Source organism: Aureobasidium melanogenum (genome assembly GCF_000721775.1).
Source record: "Aureobasidium melanogenum CBS 110374 unplaced genomic scaffold scaffold_4, whole genome shotgun sequence".
Taxonomy (NCBI): domain Eukaryota; kingdom Fungi; phylum Ascomycota; class Dothideomycetes; order Dothideales; family Saccotheciaceae; genus Aureobasidium; species Aureobasidium melanogenum.
The window spans coordinates 1,104,185-1,123,443 of NW_024470056.1; the positions used below are offsets into that span (position 1 = coordinate 1,104,185).

Here is a 19,259-nt window from a genome sequence, read left to right on the forward strand (position 1 = left end):
TCGGAAGCTTGATCACACTGTCTGGTTTTCATCAACCCCTCTTCTGGATGTTTTGTCTTGTCTATTAGTGTATGAGTTCTACTACCTATAGCCTACAATCTACATCGCGAGATCTCTGTCCTATCTATGCACCTTGAGTCTGTTCAGACCGAATCCTTGCTGCTGCGCCCTAATCTCTTTCAGCTCTCTTTTGGCCGCTCCATCAACCATAATGTCCTTGTTCTCGACAGCATCTTCGATGACTTGCGTACCTTCTGTCCTGGTCCATCTGAGCAGCAAAACCATCACACCACTTGATACAATACTCGCACACACCATGCCCACCATGACCAAATTGCTCTTTCTGTACTTGTGAGGACCCTTTGCGTCTGCGGGCCAGCCGGAGTATAACGCGTAAGTGCTCACGATAGAGCCAAGATTACCAAGGCCAGACACGAGAGCCGAAGCTGCAGCAATGCCGACTTCACCATGACGTGGTTGGAAGACAGAGGTGCTCATGGCCATGATAGTAGGAACGGTGGGACCGAGACCAAAGCCAATGATCAAGAGACCTCCATATCTTGACCAGCTGTCGTTGCCGCCAGCGAAAGTGGTGGTGAGAAGACCAGCTAGGATGACGAGACATGAAAGACAGAAGATGAGGTGGCGGTGGGTGTGGAAGCGGTCGCTGAGAGGTGTGATGAGGAGGATGGCAATCAGATCCATGATCCAGATGGGTGCGAAGAGCAGCGATAAGTTGATACTGCTGAGACTAGGGTTAATGGCATGGATAATGACGGTACCGTAACTCTGAACACCGATGCCTGCCAGATTTGTTAGCATAAACAATCGTGATATAAGAAGGTTCGAACACATACCAACGCCTACGACGCCAAAGTACATGATGACCAAAGGCCAAAGGCGCCAGTCAATCAGCACACGGCCCAAGTCTCTCCAGCCCCATGAGGGGCGATGATATACTCTTGTTAGTTCTTCGTAATGAATACGAGCATCTTCTCCGGTAAGCACAGGTGGGCTTCGCGGTAGAAGACGTCTCCATCCAACAGGTTGTTCAATCTTCTCACCAGGTGGATGTGGGCGATCGGGCAACCACCAGAGCAGGACGATGCCAAGGATGACTGCCAACAAGCCGTAGATGAGGAACATCCACTGGAAGCCAACAAGACCACCAAGTCCATCCATCTTCTGGAAACCAGCACTCACTAGACCAACGACTGCGGCAGAGAGTTGTGCTGCAGTATAGTAATGTCCAATGCGCTTTGCGCAGCGCGATGGTGGATAGTAGAGACTGAGGTAGTATGTCATGCCAGGCCACATACCAGCAATAACAATGCCCAGCAATAATCGGAGCAGATACAGACTCCACGCTGCTTTCATAGCTGTCATGCATGTGCCAATAACACCAACACTTAGCACGATTCTGCTCATCCACACGTGCGGGCTCAGTTTCGACATGATGAGGTTCGAAGGACAATCGAAAACGACATAGCACACGTAGAAGAGCGCTAGACCGGTAGAGACTTGCTTTGGCGTCAGATGGAGCACTTGGGAAAGGTCATGACCTTGTTTCGAGTTCATGGTTTGTGCCAGCCCAACATTGGAGCGAATGGCCGAGCAGAGGAAGTAAAGAATCCAGAACGCTGCATCGATGTCAGTCAGTGTCGTCTTTCTAGGAAGTATAACAGTCATACGTGGGATAATTCGGCGATCGATCTTCCTGTTGTGTTGTTAGATGTTGTCGGCTAAATTGTTAATTGAGGTGTGCAGTATTAACATACCTGTAGACACGCTCGATACGAGCCAGATCAGCACCTTCGGATCCCAGCTCTTCATCATCAATGATAGGTGCCTCTTTAGAGCCATAGCCAGCCAGCTGCATGGCAGCAGCTTGCTCCTGCGAACTAGTCATGATATTGAGTCGACTATGATATTATCTTTTCCAAGGGCAAAGATGGAGCCAGTATCCCAATGGGGAAGACTACGATCGATAAGATAAAAGTTTTTGGACCTCTCAGCGTCGCATGTTCCCACTTTATGGGTCGAGCAAGTATTTAGACGATTGGCCAAGAGGTGAGTCACGGTGAGAAGGAGAAGGGCCTTGTATCAAAGTTTGTCCGAAGCGAGTCCGGTGTATGGTTGGGGATGAAAATCGTACGGTGGTTCATCTGATAGCAGAAGCCACATTAGGGAGCTTTGGGCGGGAGCGGAGATTTTTGTCTTGACCCGGTGCCGTAGCGTCGTTCTTGACTTGCCGACCGTAGAGCTGTGTTCGTCCGATGACTTCTGGTAGTTCTCACTAGTTCTGTTCACACTTTTTGGACCTGAAAACGAGAGGGTCGCACTCTTACTCAGTCCTCCATCTCTAGACCCAGCTTTGCAACCAAGGCATGCAGATTAAGAGTTTGTGATATTGTTGCTGCTGCTCGGAGGAGCGAGCGCCGATTCGGCATATCATAAACGTCATGCCGCCGTGAGTGCATGTGGTCAGAGCTTCCAAATGTTCAAGTCGACCATCAACTCTTTGGTGCAGCCACTCTCGAAACATCAGACAAAGTCCAAAGACAAGATGATTCTCACACAATGCAGACGGACAGTGCTGTCCGCATCGTTCTCGGCATGTCGCCGGTCTGTTTCTACTCTCCCTAACAATCCCCACATTGTATGTTGCAAGTCCAGGCCAGTCAAGTCATCCATCTGACACGACATGGCAGTATGTACACCCGCAGTCACCTACTGTCAATGTCCTTTCCTTCCTGCCCACGTCGCCTCCCACAGGGTCACTTGCTATTGGTGTCACATCGCAAGTTCCGCCAACACCAGACTCGTTGCGTGAAAACCAATCATTCATGAAAGTCTTACAATCAGTGATACGAGAACATGCAACCAAAGATCCCGAAGTTATCGCACAAGCCCAGGCATATGCCAGCTCAGCAGGGTCGGCGTTGGGTTCGGGAGGTGTTTTCTTCCCTCAGACGCAAAGCAAGCGCAGCAAGAGACGCACAGGATATGGTGGTGGAGGCGGCACCGGTGGAGACGGAGCCGGAGGAGCGTCGGCTCAGGGCGGTGCTGGAGGTGCAGGAAGAGGAGGGTATATTCACGTTAGCGACCAGAGAAATCCACCAGACTATGGTCGTGTCGCCTGGCCCGAAGACATTTTCGGCAGTCTCGAAGTTGACGGAGTCGGCAACTTTGTGGGCGAGAATGGCAGCTATCAAGAGAGTGGAACGTACAGATGCATCACACGGGAGGGAATGTAAGTAAAGTACGCACGAACTGCCGACCGAGATGGATTTGCTAACAATGGCATAGTCTTGGGCTTAGCCCGTATCTTCGCGAGAAACTTGTCGCACGACTGAAGCAACTGGAGGCAGAGAAGAGCAAATGAAGCGAAGCAGGTATAGTGTAGAGACAGATCGCGTGTTGACCTTCCCAATGTGCTGAGGTCCATAACTTCCATCGTCCACTTTTACAAAGCGCAAAACGTACACTATAGAAAGGCACAATTGTTGCCGAAAGCAGAAGCGTGTCCACAGAGAGCCGGCAAGTTGTCGCTTCCCAGTGGCCACTGTTAGGTGTCCTAGTATATGATGCATTCCTATAGCTATACGCGTTACAGAGCGGAATTAGCTGTGGAGGGTGCGTGATGAGGGGCTTTGATTCGCGGGGCAGCTTGGCCCGAGTATGATCAGACAAAGGTGCTGGACAGAGCAGCTGAGGAGCTGGAAGCAGATGCAAGACTCGGATAGTCGAAAAAGGCAAGCTGCAAAAAGCCGAAAAGGGATTCCCCGATTTGGCCAACGAGACAGAAGACGGTCGATAGAAAAGAAGGAGCAAGTGGGCAGTCTCGTGTGTCGCCTGATGACATCGGTCGGTATACTCAAGTCCGTGCTTTTCTGGAGTAACTAGCGAGGAAGCAGCGAGGGACACGAGGGGACGACCTCCTCCGCTTGAACCATACCCTCATGCCAAACCACAACTCACCAAGCACCGACAATTCTCGCAAACATCCCAGAACACGACCGCCCAACATCCACAGCCCCGTCTGGTAACTCCAACACCAGACGTGGCCAGTTTGCTAGCCGACAAGTGCGACGTCGGCGCCCATCCGCAGCAGCAACCATCCGTCATCACAGCGCATCCCGACACCATTCAAGTGCGCCCTCAACCATTTTAGCCGCTCTGAAGCTCCTCGTTCAACCCGTCGCTCCTTCTTCTCCTCCAACCTCGTTGGCCTCGCAGCCGGCGCATCGCTCTGCCCATCATGGCCCAGGCCTTCGACGACGATGACCTCTCGCTTTCGATGACCCGTCGCCCGACCAATGGCTCGCAAAACGACGACTCAAATCCCCCGACTGCTATGCCCGCCATCTCCAAGTCCCAACCTGCTCCCCCGGCCACCAACAAGAGACGTCTGGGACAATATGACATCGTCAGAACATTAGGCGAAGGCTCCTTCGGCAAGGTCAAACTCGCCGTCCACAAGGTTAGCGGCCAGAAAGTCGCCCTCAAAATCATCTCTCGTCAAAAGCTCGTCACTCGCGACATGGCTGGCCGCATAGAACGCGAGATTCAGTACTTGCAATTGCTGCGCCATCCTCACATCATCAAGCTCTACACTGTCATCACCACCCCAAAAGAAATCATCATGGTCCTCGAGTACGCCGGCGGTGAACTCTTCCAGTATATTCTGGACCACGGACGCATGGCTGAAGACAAGGCACGCAAGTTCTTCCAGCAGATTGTGTGCGCCGTCGAGTACTGCCATCGTCACAAGATTGTTCATCGTGATCTGAAACCTGAGAACCTGCTCCTCGACGACGCGCTCAATGTCAAAATCGCCGATTTTGGTCTGAGTAACATCATGACTGATGGAAACTTCCTCAAAACTAGTTGCGGCAGTCCAAACTATGCAGCTCCCGAGGTCGTCGGAGGCAAGCTATATGCCGGCCCTGAGGTTGACGTATGGAGTTGCGGTGTTATTCTCTACGTCTTGCTTTGTGCTCGCCTTCCTTTTGACGATGAATACATCCCGACGCTTTTTAAGAAGATCCAGTCTGGCACGTATCATACGCCAAGCTACATTTCGTCCGGCGCCGCTCGTCTGATCAAGCGAATGCTGCAGGTCAGCCCTGTCAACCGTATCACCATTGACGAGATTAAGCTCGATCCGTGGTTCCTCAAGGACCTACCCGACTATCTTACACCACCTGTCGAGGAGTTCATGGACCAGGGTATCGATCCCAACAAATCAATTGACCCGGCCAAGTTGGCCCCCACAAAACCTGCTGTGGTGCAACAGAAGTTGCACGAGAGTGTCGTTGGCAAGCTAGGCAAGACCATGGGTTATGCAAAGGACGACGTGACCGAGGCCCTCGCTAAGGATGAGCCCAGTGCCATCAAAGACGCCTATCTCATTGTGCGTGAAAACACAATCATGAAGGCCAACCCTTCGCTCGCACATAACCCTGAGCTGCAACCATGGCTTGCTCAGTCACCACCGACCTTCCAAACCACTGTTACTGGCCCACCGAATGTCCGCCTACCGGCGCCCGGAACATCCAACCCAGCCTCAAATGTTGATCATCCCCGCCACGGATCCACCAGCTCTACTCATGAAGCTCGCACTCCGGCAACGACAATCGGTATCTTGCCTTCGTCGCTCCCATCCTTCCATCAAGCATACATGCAGGGAACTACTCCCAGAGCTGCCATACCCGAAGGCGAGCTCGATCCATATGCCCCCAACAGTGTACCTGGAGGCGAAGGCAAAGAATTGACAAGCGAGCAACGCGCTGCCGTCCTCAAACGGTTACGGCCTCATGTCAAGGGCAATCAGATTGGAGGTCGAGATAAGCCCGAGATGATGACACCCCTGCCCAGCAAGGACAAGAAGGTCAAACCAACCAAATGGCAGTTCGGTATACGCAGTCGCAACAGCCCTTCAGAAGCCATGCTGGCTATCTACAAGGCACTAAAAGCAATGAATGCTGTTTGGGAAGCGCCTGTCATGCGTCGTCCTGGACATGGTGAAGGTAGCCCGCCACGCAACCGCCGGCGTCATGCCAGAGACGGAAGTCAGAGTCCTGAGTACTCCGACTCGGACCCGGAGGCTGGCACTGACCCTGAATATTCCACTCACGAAGAACGTGCTAGACGTCGTTCTCGTGGTGGGCACGCATCGGACATGTCAGACGATGATTTCGGCGAGGAACTATCTCGCAGCCAACGTCACAAGTCACATATCCGTGAAGCCTTCGGACCCGAGAACGACTGGGGCTACAAGATTCCTGAAGACCCGTGGATCATCAATGCAAGATTCCGTAAGGATGGCATGTTCCCTCCTGGTGTAGCACATCCATCATCGACGCACTCCAGTCGCGTGGACTTGCACGAAGGTATCCGTCGTCGCAGCTCAACAATGGGCAGCAGCACTAGTCTGGCCGCCTCACCCGCAGGCTTCAACTCACCCGTTCAACCAAGTAGCATCCATGGCAGCGCTCACGCATCCACTGACAACGTCGCCGCCACAGGCCCTGGTAGCTTTGGCCAGGATAGCCTTCGCCGCCGTCATTTTGCACCCAACGAGAGCGCCTGGGTATACGTAACAATCCAACTGTACTGTATCGAACAAGATAGCTTCATGGTCGATTTCAAGTGCGCCGGCTACGAACGTCTCGTGCGTCGCTTGCGACGAGAAATTAAAACGCATGCCGATGGCGAGACTTCGGATGTCTGGCGCGATGAAGACCAAGATGACGAAGACATGGATGAAGGATACATGGGCTGTGGGCGCATACCCGAGGAAAAGGACATTTCAAGTCCATTCCCCTTCATGGATGTGGCTAGCAGTCTCATTGTGCAATTAGCCCAAGGCGCCTGATCTTGTTCCCCATGTACCTATCTTCCTCTTCTGTTAGCCATTTCCACGAGCCTCTCTATCGTGGAGGCCTGTTGATCGCAGTCTGATCAGCACAGGGAGGTTTTTACATCTGCTGTTTTGTCTTCTTCAGCTGGGCGTTCTCGTTTCTTCTTCTCACATTGGGTCCAGAGCATTTAGGGCATCTTTTGCATTGTTCATCGCCATATCTCTGTCGCTAACAAAATTTTTTCGGAGAGGCAGGAATGGTCGTCTATTTTTCAGGCATCAACATCATCAAAGCCAGATATTTCACAAGCAAGTCAAATCTTGCAACTAGATAGAAGGATTTCTGAAATGAGAAAGACAGTATCTTTTGAGTCAATGTGCTTTCCTTCTTTCTTTGTAATGATTAAGATACAGTTTTATCCGTTCTTGCAAAGGGTTGGATATGATTATTTGCGACCACGCAGCTACACCAACATTACTCCGTTTCCCGATTTTGTTGTTTTTGTGGTTGATGCTTGGTGCGCTCGACGCACTTATTCCTGCTTTTCCTCGGTAGCAGCAGCAGCAGCAGCATCAGTCTCCTTTCCCTTGTTGAACAATTCTCTAAAGTCATTGTTGCTCTTCGGCTTGGTATCCGTCTCGCCAGTACCGCTCATAACCTTGTCTTCTCCTTCGAGCGACTTTGCGGAGCTAGAAGAAAATCCACCACCACGTTTGAAACCGAGCCCACCACGTCTACTCGGACCGCTTCTCTGAGCAGGTCTCGAGATACCAGCTTGAGCAGGCTTGAAGGAAGTGGCTGGCTTGGTGGCCTGGTCGGATGTAGGCTTGGCCTTGGACTTGTGGAGAAGCTCTTCGACGGTGCCGATGCGCACTTCTGGACCCAGAGGGCTGCAGTCGACTCCCAGGCTGACTTTGCCGGCATCTTGAAGATTGACAAACTCTACTATAGCACCTCCCTTATCGCGGCGGACGGTGATCTTGCGAAGTGGACCAAAGTTCTCGAGGAAAGTTTGTATGCGGGCATCGTTGACTGTGTCGGGAAGATTTAGCAGAGCCAATTTGCGTTCACGTGCTGTCTTAGCGGTCTCTTCGTTGAGCTCCTCAGGTAGAGCAGTAGACCCCCTGCGTCCGTTAGCTGCTTCGGCAGAGCCGTTTTGACTGCCCTCGGGCGCAGGAGATCCACCCGCGTTGTGTTTGATGACTGTGGTTGCAATGTCCTTCTTCGCCGAACCCTTATCTGTAGCCAACGTGACACGGAGAAGGCGAGTCTTCAAAGGCTTGTTATTCAAGGTCATCGCCGCTTGAGCTTCTTCGGCTTTGGAGAAGACGATGAATGCTGTACCAAAGAACCTGCCTTGAAGATTCTTGATCATGCGGACGCTCTCAATAGTGCCGTGCTGTTTGAATAGATCGCGAATTTCAGACTCACTAGCGGTGAAGTCAATGTTGGCGACATGCAACTCCCGGCCCTCGGTCATGGCGCCCGAGCGGGCCTTTTTGGCATCGGGATCAGAGATCTTAGCAATAAGACGGTGCTGACTGTCAAGGGATTTGTCGTCCATGACCGTAGCAGCACGGGCTTCTTCAGCCGTAAGGAACTGTACATAGCAGAAGCGGCGTCGCTGGTTGTATTTGAGTGACGGCAAGCGGACACTGACGATGGTGCCAAAATCTTGGAAAAGCTCACGAATTTTGACTTCATCCCAGTCGGCAGGGTAATTCGTCACGTAAAGAGTTGAAAGTGTTCCAGACTGTATGCGAATGGTGTTGCCATCAAAATTCTTTCCGTCTCTAGTCTTAGCTGAGAGTGTATCCTCTTCAGTTTCAAATTCGATGGTGGCGTGCGCAGTCGGGGCATTATCGTCAGCTACTATACCAACGGAGAGGATGGTTCCACAGTCGCTAAAGAATTGTCGTACGCGCTTTTCTGTAACATTGCTTGGCAAGTCCTTGACGGTGATTGTGTTGTGCTCTCTGTCGCGTTTGATTTGAGCTGAAGCCGAAGCCGACACTTCGTTATACGGCGGATGAATCGTGTCCTCTTCTCCAGTCTTATTCCTCTTGACAATATCTTCGGCCTCTTGCTCGGCTTCGTTTTCGCGTTTCCTCTTAGATGTGGTCGGCGCTTCTTCCTGGATGGTCTCGAGACCATTCGTTTGAGGTTGTGTTTCAGAGGCAGCAGCAGTGGCAGCAGCATCAGCTGCTTCTCTCGCCCTTTTCTGAGACAGGAAGAACTGTGCAGTACGAGCGTCTGCCTGAGCTTCTTGCAATGCCTCCGGGCTCTCATGCTGGGAGAAGTGGTTTGGCCACACTTCAAGAATCTTTTCTGGCCAGTCGAGGTTTCTTTGCTGTAGAGCTTCGCGTAAAACAGAAGTAGCATTGTGGGGTGCTGTTTCAGGCGTTTCGATGCGAACTGCCTCAGACATGCGTTCATGACCCCATACCATGATCTCGACGCGATACCAAGAAAGCCAGAAATCAGCACTAGCAGCATGAGTGGTTTTCAGACGCTCAAACACCATTCTTGCGTCTTGATAGCGTCGAGCCTCCAGGAGGAACTTGACGTGGATCTGCTCCAGACGGAAAAGGGGATCACCTTTGTAATCACTGCCGTAGGTCTTTTTACCAGCAACACTGGCATCCTCAAGAGTTCCTGTGATACCCATATCGGCCATGTCAATCTCGTCATCTGTGTTGTCTGGCGCAAAAGCTCTGCGGCGAAGGTAACCACACCATGAAGCATATACCTTGAGGACTTCTTCCATGCCGCCTATATCGAGAAGGCCACTGTTGGTAGCCTTGTGCTTGACTTGCTCGACTTCATCGTAAGGAAGCTTGTCGACCTCGGCCCGCAAGACACGCCTTGACCACAAGTCACCAGACCACGGACAATGTCTAGTGGCTCGTTCCAAGATCGTCAAGATAATGGGACTATGTGAGTTAGTCTTCAATACAAAATCGGCAAGGTCAAGCCACCACTCGATCACAGTGGGGAAGCGCAAAAGAGCTCTCTCGTACAAAGAGCATCGCAATTCGAAATCGAATGGTGATCGACGTTTGTTCTTTCGATCCCAGACGAGGTACTCTGCGAAAGCATTGTAGAGGGCAACTTTGTCGCCGGATTCGGCTGCCCGCTGCAAGTTTTGCTCGTGTGTTTCTCGAAGTGCAAGTTGTTGCTTAGCGGGGGCGGCCATCTCGTTGGTAGCGGCCATGATTTCTTCCCAGTTGTTCGCATTAAACTTTGATACAATGGGCCAGAATTTAGCAGAAGTTTCCGACCAGTTCGCATGCGGAGTTCGGAGGCGGCGCATGAAGATATTGTTAATGTGCTCGATTGCCTGAGGAGATGGATTTTCCGGAAATTCCTGTAGCACAAGATCGATGTAACGATCCCATATACGATGGCTCTCGTCTATACGCCAAGCTGTGGCCTCGATGGCTCTTTCCCACACGCTCAAGCAAATGTCACGACTGAAGACTTCCTTGCAAATCTCCTTGTCGATGTCGGTCCATATATTGGGGTCTCCTTCGGTGAAACCATTTGCGATGGAATAGGTCTGCATGACCCACTCGCCATAGATGGACCAGAGGGTGACGCTAGTGGGTTCTTCTTGAACAGCCTTCTGACATAAGTCCATGACAGCAACGCGTTCTTCGCTCTGGCGGGCCAGTATGGCCTCATCGTTGATCCAGTCTTTCCAGATGTCTTCACCAACAGCGAAACGAGAATCCATAGCCTCACGCGCTTGTCGCATATCAGAGAGAAGAGTGTAATCCCTCGGATCGTTGATGACGACATTCGAGGTACCGTAGACATGAGCAACAAAGCCTTTGTGGAAGAGATTGATGAGTTGTACGTGGGAATCGTAAGCGTAAGAATTTTCGGCCAAGTACTTGACCAGTTCAGTGATGGTCTGAATCTCGATTTCAGTTAGTGAAGCAGCTGAGATGGCACGCGGCTCAGGCGTTTGCGCCGGGGCTTCGGCCATGGCAACCTGAGTAGAAGAAAGAGCAGAGCGGGTGAGTGGAGGGGCAAAGCTGGTGCGACGGTTGCTATAGATGTGTCAGCATCATCAGGTCAAAGAAGGCGCAGGTGACTGACATTGATGGTAATTGTGAATCAACCAAGGAGTGTTTTCTTTGCAGTTGGTGATGCTGCATTGAAGCAAGATCTAGAGTCAATGTCAGAAATGCACTCGTTTGTAGGCAACTGCGTCATGTGACGCGGACCATCGCACCTGCCAGAGTCTCCATTTGCGGCGTTGACGAGTGCCGACCCGAGACGTATTGAAGTTGTGGTCGGTAGGCCTGTGGCGCTGCGTGTGAGCTTCTCACATCCGGGGCTTCGTGGTTGCTTCTGAAGTTTCTCATATCCTGCGCGCCATTGTATGCCGAGACGTATGCGTTCCTCTGATATTGGTTGACAGAATCATGTCCTGGTGCAGGCGCCGAACGCGGTGGCTCAGGCGGCGGCGATGTCATGGAAATTTCATTGCTGAGGCCCGATGCAGTACGCCTACCACCAGCAGGGCGTGGTTGCGCCCTCGCCCTGGCAGTCGCTGCCGGATTTGATTGTGTCGAAGCCTGCGGTTTCGCCGGCGACTCTGATGGCGACAGCAAGGCATTGATATCCATGGCAGAAGATAATCCGAAATCCGACAATATGGATCAAGATATTCAAGGAACAAAAACGATGGCCCGGACTAGCTAAAGGAGGAGGAACACCACTTGGATTGAGGTCACGGGAGTTGACAAGAACCGGAGCAGCAACCTTCTTGGATGGAAGTGACTCCGCTGACGGCACCTGTAAAGGAAACAAGGGACCGCACCAATAGCGCAAACAGCAGTTTGCAGACAGCGGCTTCAGGTTCCGACGATTAGGATCAGAGCGGGAGGGGCCGCAGACTCGCCAGCTTCTAGAAGCGCGAGGGAGAAGCGAGAGATAGAAGGCTGAAGAGAGTGAGAGAGAGAGGAGGAAGAGGTTGCTCTCTCTGGCACGGTTTGGACACAGGAGTTTGCGATCCTGGAAGCGTGTAACGGTGTTGCAAATGCGCCGTCCAATCAGCACGAGAGTCAGCTGCGGAGTGTGGAGTGGATTGAAGATTCTGAAGATGCAGACGTAGGCAGATCGACAAAGGGGCAATAATGAGAGTGTCGGGCAGGACGAAGAGGCTGTTTCGCAGAGAGACAAGAGCAGGATCAGAAGAGTCCAAGCATCAGGCACACAGTCATGGGCCAGGGCTTGATTATCAATACAAAAATGTTTAGAGCATGACTCGTACAAAGATGGCAGCATCAAGATGTCACGATCCAAGACTGATGCGGCTACAAGGTCAAGCAATCTGAAAATGATAGGTTACAGTTTGATCATGCGGTCTATCGTGCTAGCAAATGGAAACTTTATGATCAAAACAAGATTGAGTATCGTGCGAAGGTGCACAAACAGGTTCAAGAGCAGCGAGTCAGAGCAGGGCACGAAAGGACAGGGTCGCTATGTAAATTGCTTGGCGGCTCTGCGAGTGCGCTAGCGCGGCGGGCGGGCAAGGAAGTTCTAGAGAATCATCAAGCCCGTCGACGACAAGGGCAGACGCACGTATCACACACAATGAGCGCCCGTACGCCTTCACGGCGACTGCTGCAGAACGGTGAGTTGCTGCTTGGCTCTTGACGGCGACCATTTTGCTGACAGGCGCACTAGGCGGCCTACAATGTCTCCATGCGCCTTCTTCAACAACACCACAGACTCTTGGACGCCGCTCCATCTGGGGCTTCTTTGGCAAGAGAAAGGACGACAGCAACATAAGTTCCAGGCCTGGCCAAGCGACCAACCCCGTACTGGACCAGTTCCTCAAGAAAAAGCCAACCAAGCAAGGCGCCGAAAGCCTGCAGCGTGGTGACCTCGCCGAGACATCCATCTTTGAAGGCGAGCGCCAGGCCCAGGAACGCGAGGGGGAGAAGGCAGCAGAAGCTGAAGCTGGTGGTCGCAATCTGAGTACAATGGCCACTGTCCTCGATCCCCACCCTGTCGCACGCGAGCGATGGCAGCGCAAGATGGTCATGCGCGACATTCGCAAGGGTGGTCGCTTGAACAAAGAAATGTTTACTAAGCGCACTGAGAGAGAATCCGTCGGCAAGAGCGAGAACATCAAGACAAGCATCAAGAAGCTGGGTCCTATTGCACGCCAAATCGCCGGCAAGACTGTCGACGACGCCATTGTCCAACTGCGCTTCAGCAAGAAGAAGGCTGCCATCCCCGTCCTCAACTACCTCGAGTACGCTCGTGACGAGGCCATTGTCGCCCGTGGTATGGGTCTTGGTCAGCCTACTGTCGCCGATTCGGACAAACCTGTCGACATTCGCCTCAAGGACGGCAAGAGACACACCGTCGAAGATCCTACCAAAATGTACATTGACCAAGCATGGGTCGGAAGAGGACCCTACGGAAAGTTGCCAGAGTACCGTGCGAAAGGCAAGATCAACATTCTTCGTACTCCCTGGACACACATCGGTTTGGTGCTGAAGGAGGAGGCTACCAGAGTGAGACAGTACAACGAGCGCGAGGAGAAGAGGAAGAAGCAGCGTGAGGCCAAGGTCTGGACTCCCCTGCCCGACCGCCCGATTCAGGGTCAGAGACAGTGGTACTCATGGTAGAAATGCCAAATGTGCCGTATATACCCTTGTACAATATTTCTTCTTCTTATGCTGTACTTGCATTCTGGGCTCTCTTTGATTATGGGGTTATAGGGATAAAAAAAAAACTACATGACAACTTTTCAAGCATCTGTGTCTTTCCAAGGAGACTATTCGGTCATAAACAAACATAGCCATACTACAAGTCCTCGAACTTGGATGTATTGTACAGATGCTTGTCTGTACGTTCCAAGATCTCGAGAGCAGCGCCCACAGCAATTGGTCCATCGGACGTGGGAATGCAAAGCATACCAAAGCAAGGCTTGTACTTGGCCACCCCACCCTGATCGATACGTCTGAACTTCATGAGTGTGTCCCAAGGTTCGTGCGCGTGTTTCTCAGCCGTATCTGGGTTGACATTGGGCACCTGACAGCGAGCACAGTGGCACAAAACGTCAAGATTGACCTTCCAGATTGCTTCGCGTTGGTGATCAGTAGTGCGAATGCACACCTTCTTCCAGCTGTCCTCATCCCAAGCTTTGTTTCCTTTGACAATGATGTTGGGTCTGAAGCGTTCGATGGTGAGCTGATCCTGGCCAGCAGCTTCGAGTCTGGAGTTGAGGTCGGCGAGAGAGGCTTCCGAAGCAATTTGAATGCTCATGACATCGGCGAAATGATGCTCTTGTTCCTTTCCGTACAGATCAGGACTGCCATTTCCACGAGCAATTCTAGGAGTAGGACCCTTGTAGATCAGAGCAACGGGCTTCTTGAAGTACTCGCTGAAAATAGAATTGATCTCGTCGCTGTACTCCCAACCATCGGTGTCTTCACCCCAAATTTCGACCTTTGTAAGCTTGGTGTTCTCCTCCAGCCATTCAGCGGTAGGGTAACAAGGTATCTTGATGTGCTTGTCGGTATCGTGGATGCTGACATGCAAGTCTGTCCACTTGCCTTTGCCGTCTCCACTGAGGCCAGTATCGATCAAGGTCATGGAAGGATCAGAGCGGATTGTCAAGAACTGACGGGTCTTTGCATCAACGAACATCCATTGGCGGTCCAGATCTAAGCCAGTTTTATGAAGTCTGGTATCTTGGACTTCTATACCACGGCATGACTTGATGGGGTAGATGCGCAAAGAAACAACCTCGGTCGAAACAGGCTTCTTGCTGGCTGTCAAAGCACGAGCAGCATCCTCGTCATAGATGTAGTTGGCATAGAACCAGAGTGAGACTACGCCCACAACAACGAGGGTGATTAGTCCAATGCCCATAGTGTGGATATCAATACCGGGGATGAGCTCGATGCTCCCCGTGCCATCCTTGTTGAATTGACCCATGTTGACGAACAAGACCGGACTTGTCGATAACACAGAGCTCTGTATCTTTGGCTTCTGAGACTTCTGGAATCTTTTGCTGCAGAAGAAAAGGTGTTTGTTTCAAGGCAAATTTATGTCAAGACAAAGAATGAATTCAGCAGCATCTGAGAGGTTTCGCGAAACTCATGGAGTCGCCGCTAATTCCAAACTCTAATTTGTGCTCGGCGTCATGCACAAGGGTCTGTGCGCACATCATTTTGTTGACCTTTAACAGCTTGAATACATCCTGGCTTCTTCTGCAAACCAGTTCATATTTTTATCTTCTCAATCGGTGAGTTTTTGTTCTTTTCCATTGATCTCATAGCTCACTGTCTCGTGTCTTGGTCTGTGAAGATGTGGAGAATACATTTGTCCAAATTTCGAGAACGTTTGTACTCCACGTACTGTAGCGATATGCTCCCCGTAGACCTTCTTGACGAGGAACTTGACGTCTAAGAAGGCGATCTATGGCATTGATGTTGACTGAAGCATTGGTGATCTCTTTTCCTCAAACATCATTTGACATCCATTTCGTCAACACATACACATTTGAAACTGATCTCGATGAACATCTGACTGATATCTGGTAGTACCGCGATTATGCCTGACAAAGACGCCGGCACTCCTCGTGTCTTCCTCATCCGCCACGGTGAGACCGAATGGTCCATGTCCGGCAAGCACACAGGCAAAACCGACATTCCTTTGACTGCCCACGGCGAGTCTCAAGTCCGCAGCACAGGCGCCATTGCCGTTGGCAACAACAAACTCATCGATCCCTCCAAGATCGGCATGTGCTGGGTCTCTCCCCGTACGCGCGCTCAACACACCTTTTCTCTGCTCTTCGGCGACAAGCAAGAAGCCGCTCTCAGAGAACAAGGAAAGGTCCAGACCACCGAGCAGCTTGCCGAATGGGACTATGGCGCCTACGAAGGTCTCAAGCCCGCCGAAATTCGTGAGTTGCGCAAGTCTAAGGGCTTGGACACCGAGCGCAAATGGGACATCTGGCGTGATGGATGTGAGGACGGAGAATCGCCTGATCAGGTGGCTGCTCGTATCGATGAATTGATTGTCAAGATCAGAGAGCTTCAGGGTCCTAACATGAATGGCGAACAACCTTGTGATGTTGTCCTGGTCGCTCATGGTCACCTTACGAGATGTTTTGCCAAGAGATGGTTGGGTTACCCTCTGGACATGAACCTCAACTTGATGATGGAACCTGGCGGTGTTGGTGTGCTGAGCTACTCTCACCACAAAGTTGATGAGCCGGCACTCTTGCTTGGTATTGGCTTCCCTGCGCAGTCATGAAGACCTGCCTAAGCAATACGACAACAGAGGTTAGGTCTACCAAGAAAACGATGCAGAGCTAGATTTGTGGTAGATCTGAATGGAAAGCTCAAAGTATAGATTCGAAAGCAGATAGAGAAAGACTCGCGTTCGTATATCTTCCAAGCATATATAAAACAAACCAATACAGCCTTCCCAACAGGATCGCGCCCTGCCCAAAGAACATGAAGCTTTCTCCATAATATATACATTGCATTATGTCATCAGGCATTCCTTCTTCCAGATATAATCCTGCTTGGACTCGCAACATCCAACAATATACTCCTCACATCCTTATATCAGCAAACATTCTCATCGACCAATCAACCTGGACCTGCAACACTTCCCTCACAGAGCAACAAGCATTCCTGTCCTCCTCCCTCGTCATTCCACGAGGAGTCTTCCTCTTGAACTCCCTTATCCACTCATCCCACAGTCCCCAGCTCAGCGCTGCCGCTCCAACCGTGCCTTCAATCCCGTACCTGTTGAACGCATCGCTCACAGTCGGATTTTCCGTCATGATCTTGTTGGCACCACGCAAAGCCGATCTCTTACTTTCTCCTTGCGTACTGTTGAGCAGTTGAGTCAAGCTGCAGTGGAAGAAATCTACCCAGCGGCTGGGAAGTAAGAAGAACGTGTCTGGTGATGAGCGGCTTGACAAGACATGCAGACAAGGGTGTGCGATCGAAAGGACGGAAAGAGGCATGGGCTTGCCGTCGATGGTATCACTGGGATTAGTGATGACGGGTAGACAGACGGCGTCTGGTGCAAGGAGCTGAGTCAGTACATCTTGTGTGGAGGGAGGCAGGTATATATGGTTGCACCATGGATGTTCAGGGTGCAACTCAATGAGACGACGTGGAGGGGCGTCTGCCTCATCATCATCTTCTAGTTCGGATCCTGTGTTGTCTGCCTCAGACGAAGGAACCACAGCGGGAGATGAATGATGAGGGTTAGAAGGAGAAGCAGCGGCTGCTGCGGCTGGAGAAACGTCACTCGGACCTGCCTCGACAATCAAAGGGGCAGGTGCGATCGCTCTCAAAGCGGCAGCTGGCTTGGACTGTCGTGCATCGACGGCAATCGCAGGGCCGGCTTGAGTAGCTGGTAAGACCTCTGCCAAATCACCACCCCACTGAACTTCTTCTCCAGTACCCTTGAAGCCGGCAAGCCACATCTCAGGCAGGTCATATCCCATCCAACCAAGCTCCTCGCCAGCGATTCCGGCACCGCTTGAGGGGACGTCGAATTGAGATGAGGCCCGATATATAGGCTCGAGCGGTTGCTGACCTGCAATACTGACTCCCTGCAACGACTCAGTAGCAGTTCCCGGCGGCACGGAGAGCACCGGTTGATCCAAGGGCGGCCAGTCAAAGCCGAACAGACCCTGCTCCGTCCAATCGGCATCAATCCCAAGATCAGAGATATCAAACGAAGGCACAGTCGCATGAGATTGTGTCTCTCTCAATGCAGGAGCCGGCCTCGCAAAGTCCTTCTCCGAGTCCGGCTCACGACGACGTTTCTTGCCTGCGCTGTTCGATGAAACCGACTGCAGAGAAGGGGCTGCAGAGCGCAGAGGAACAATTGGCGAGTCTCTTGGTGACTCTGTCATGACTGGGAACCAACGGCTCAATACCACGTCAGTTCCCGGATTTATATACAGGCTCCCCCAAGGAATCAGCGAGATCCTTTGAAGAGCCAGGGGTATAAGATGCTCTGGCATCAGGTACGGGAAGTAGGGACCTGTTATGCCAGTGCCGATTATATCGAAGGAATCAGACTCTCTTTCTCGCCAAGCAACAGCATGTGGCACGATAGCCATATAGCCTGGTGAGTCTGGGAAGATGACAATATAGAAAGCCGGTGATGATGAATCTCCAACTTGAGTCATCGTTCTGGTTCCGTATCGGGTTGCGGTGTCGATTTTGTCCTCGAGCAGAACCACGAAATCAAACCATATAAGGCGTACAGGCTCTGAGGGGTCTTGTGGTATACGAACTGCACCATCGTGTGGAAAGCCAGGGTGGGCTGGGAGATGTACCACACCTAGGTCGAAAGACTGGAGCAGCCGAAGTTTGATGATGTTGGCTGTGACAAGTTCAGGGGATGAGTCCTTGTACTGATCCAGACAGAGGTATCGCAAACCTCGATTGACTCTGCGAGTTTGTTCCATGGTTCAGTGTTAGATGATTAAACGAGGGAGTAGACGTCTTCAAGAACTTGAATAATCCCTGATTAAGTCTTGCTTTTGGATCTGGAAGAGGAGAGAAAGAACTCAGGCCATTGAAAGATATTTATCGATATCTCCGGTCGGCATGCAATTGCATGAGGCACAACACATCCTGAGCGTGATCATGATCAAACGCATAAAACCTTTTGCTCTCGAAGGAGTAGTTATCAATGCCTCTGCACTTTCTGCCTATCGTCAGTGCAAACGCATCACCACCGCTGTAGTCAGGCTTCCCTTTTTGCACACAGTTGCATGCGCAACAACAATCCATGGATATGAACGAGGAGAACGCATGACAACCTTTCCCCTTTCGTAGATGTTAGTAGTTTGACTGCCAATCGTCAGTGAAATAGTACACAACACCAATTGAACATACTCCATTGACCTTTTGCTCGTACACATAACTCCACAACACAGATCATGTTTTTGTGCGTGGTAGAGGAAATACATTGGCTGTATACTAGTCACAGAAACAGGCGGGCACTATTGTGAGATTAGCAGAGGCAATCAAAACTCCCACTTGCACACTGTACGCATTTGCTCACCGTTACACGTGCTTGCAGGATATAGAGAAATGACAACATGACCAAATTGCGGTCGAAGAGTGTCTAGTCACATGCAAAGATCAGATTTCGATCAGGCGAGAGACCAGCTGCTGAATTCGAGTCAAAGCAAGCTTGTATACCGAGGCCACAAAGTCAGCAAAACTCCGTGATCCTCGTGATAACAGGATAGCCCATCTTGATTTTGGAAGCCCTGCTCGAGGAGTGTGACTTACCGCTTGGTCTGAGATGTGTTCACGTATAGCACGTTCCTTGGAGCATGAGAATGGTCTGATGCTTCACTTCTACTCAGAA

General features: G+C 51.4%; 8 protein-coding genes across 8 annotated transcripts; 4 read left to right on the forward strand and 4 right to left on the reverse strand.

Annotated features, from left to right (window-relative positions):
• Positions 1-120: 120 nt before the first annotated feature.
• Positions 121-1,879, reverse strand: M437DRAFT_42179 (MFS general substrate transporter; the record flags this gene model as incomplete). The annotated part of the gene is made up of 4 exons (XM_041020520.1): positions 121-803; positions 852-1,640; positions 1,692-1,717; positions 1,779-1,879. The coding sequence occupies 4 exons, from the start codon at positions 1,877-1,879 to the stop codon at positions 121-123; spliced, it is 1,599 nt and encodes a 532-aa protein (XP_040882483.1).
• A 687-nt stretch (positions 1,880-2,566) lies between these two features.
• On the forward strand, positions 2,567-3,385 carry M437DRAFT_73379 (uncharacterized protein; the record flags this gene model as incomplete). The annotated part of the gene is made up of 3 exons (XM_041026016.1): positions 2,567-2,659; positions 2,712-3,253; positions 3,310-3,385. 3 exons carry the CDS (start codon positions 2,567-2,569, stop codon positions 3,383-3,385), a joined length of 711 nt encoding a protein of 236 aa, XP_040882484.1.
• An 876-nt stretch (positions 3,386-4,261) lies between these two features.
• M437DRAFT_42503 (Pkinase-domain-containing protein) lies at positions 4,262-6,880 on the forward strand (the record flags this gene model as incomplete). The annotated part of the gene is made up of 2 exons (XM_041020588.1): positions 4,262-6,517; positions 6,587-6,880. The coding sequence occupies 2 exons, from the start codon at positions 4,262-4,264 to the stop codon at positions 6,878-6,880; spliced, it is 2,550 nt and encodes an 849-aa protein (XP_040882485.1).
• A 518-nt stretch (positions 6,881-7,398) lies between these two features.
• On the reverse strand, positions 7,399-11,503 carry M437DRAFT_42728 (uncharacterized protein; the record flags this gene model as incomplete). Its single annotated transcript, XM_041020622.1, has 4 exons — positions 7,399-10,921; positions 10,971-11,040; positions 11,107-11,176; positions 11,267-11,503. The coding sequence occupies 4 exons, from the start codon at positions 11,501-11,503 to the stop codon at positions 7,399-7,401; spliced, it is 3,900 nt and encodes a 1,299-aa protein (XP_040882486.1).
• A 970-nt stretch (positions 11,504-12,473) lies between these two features.
• On the forward strand, positions 12,474-13,519 carry M437DRAFT_43173 (mitochondrial large ribosomal subunit; the record flags this gene model as incomplete). The annotated part of the gene is made up of 2 exons (XM_041020697.1): positions 12,474-12,513; positions 12,567-13,519. The coding sequence occupies 2 exons, from the start codon at positions 12,474-12,476 to the stop codon at positions 13,517-13,519; spliced, it is 993 nt and encodes a 330-aa protein (XP_040882487.1).
• Positions 13,520-13,697: 178 nt separating this feature from the next.
• Positions 13,698-14,768, reverse strand: M437DRAFT_42510 (MOSC-domain-containing protein; the record flags this gene model as incomplete). Its single annotated transcript, XM_041020591.1, has 1 exon — positions 13,698-14,768. One exon carries the CDS (start codon positions 14,766-14,768, stop codon positions 13,698-13,700), a length of 1,071 nt encoding a protein of 356 aa, XP_040882488.1.
• Positions 14,769-15,452: 684 nt separating this feature from the next.
• On the forward strand, positions 15,453-16,157 carry M437DRAFT_42053 (phosphoglycerate mutase-like protein; the record flags this gene model as incomplete). Its single annotated transcript, XM_041020498.1, has 1 exon — positions 15,453-16,157. The coding sequence occupies one exon, from the start codon at positions 15,453-15,455 to the stop codon at positions 16,155-16,157; it is 705 nt and encodes a 234-aa protein (XP_040882489.1).
• A 304-nt stretch (positions 16,158-16,461) lies between these two features.
• M437DRAFT_64072 (uncharacterized protein) lies at positions 16,462-18,345 on the reverse strand (the record flags this gene model as incomplete). The annotated part of the gene is made up of 1 exon (XM_041024352.1): positions 16,462-18,345. The coding sequence occupies one exon, from the start codon at positions 18,343-18,345 to the stop codon at positions 16,462-16,464; it is 1,884 nt and encodes a 627-aa protein (XP_040882490.1).
• Between the last annotated feature and the right edge of the window lie 914 nt (positions 18,346-19,259).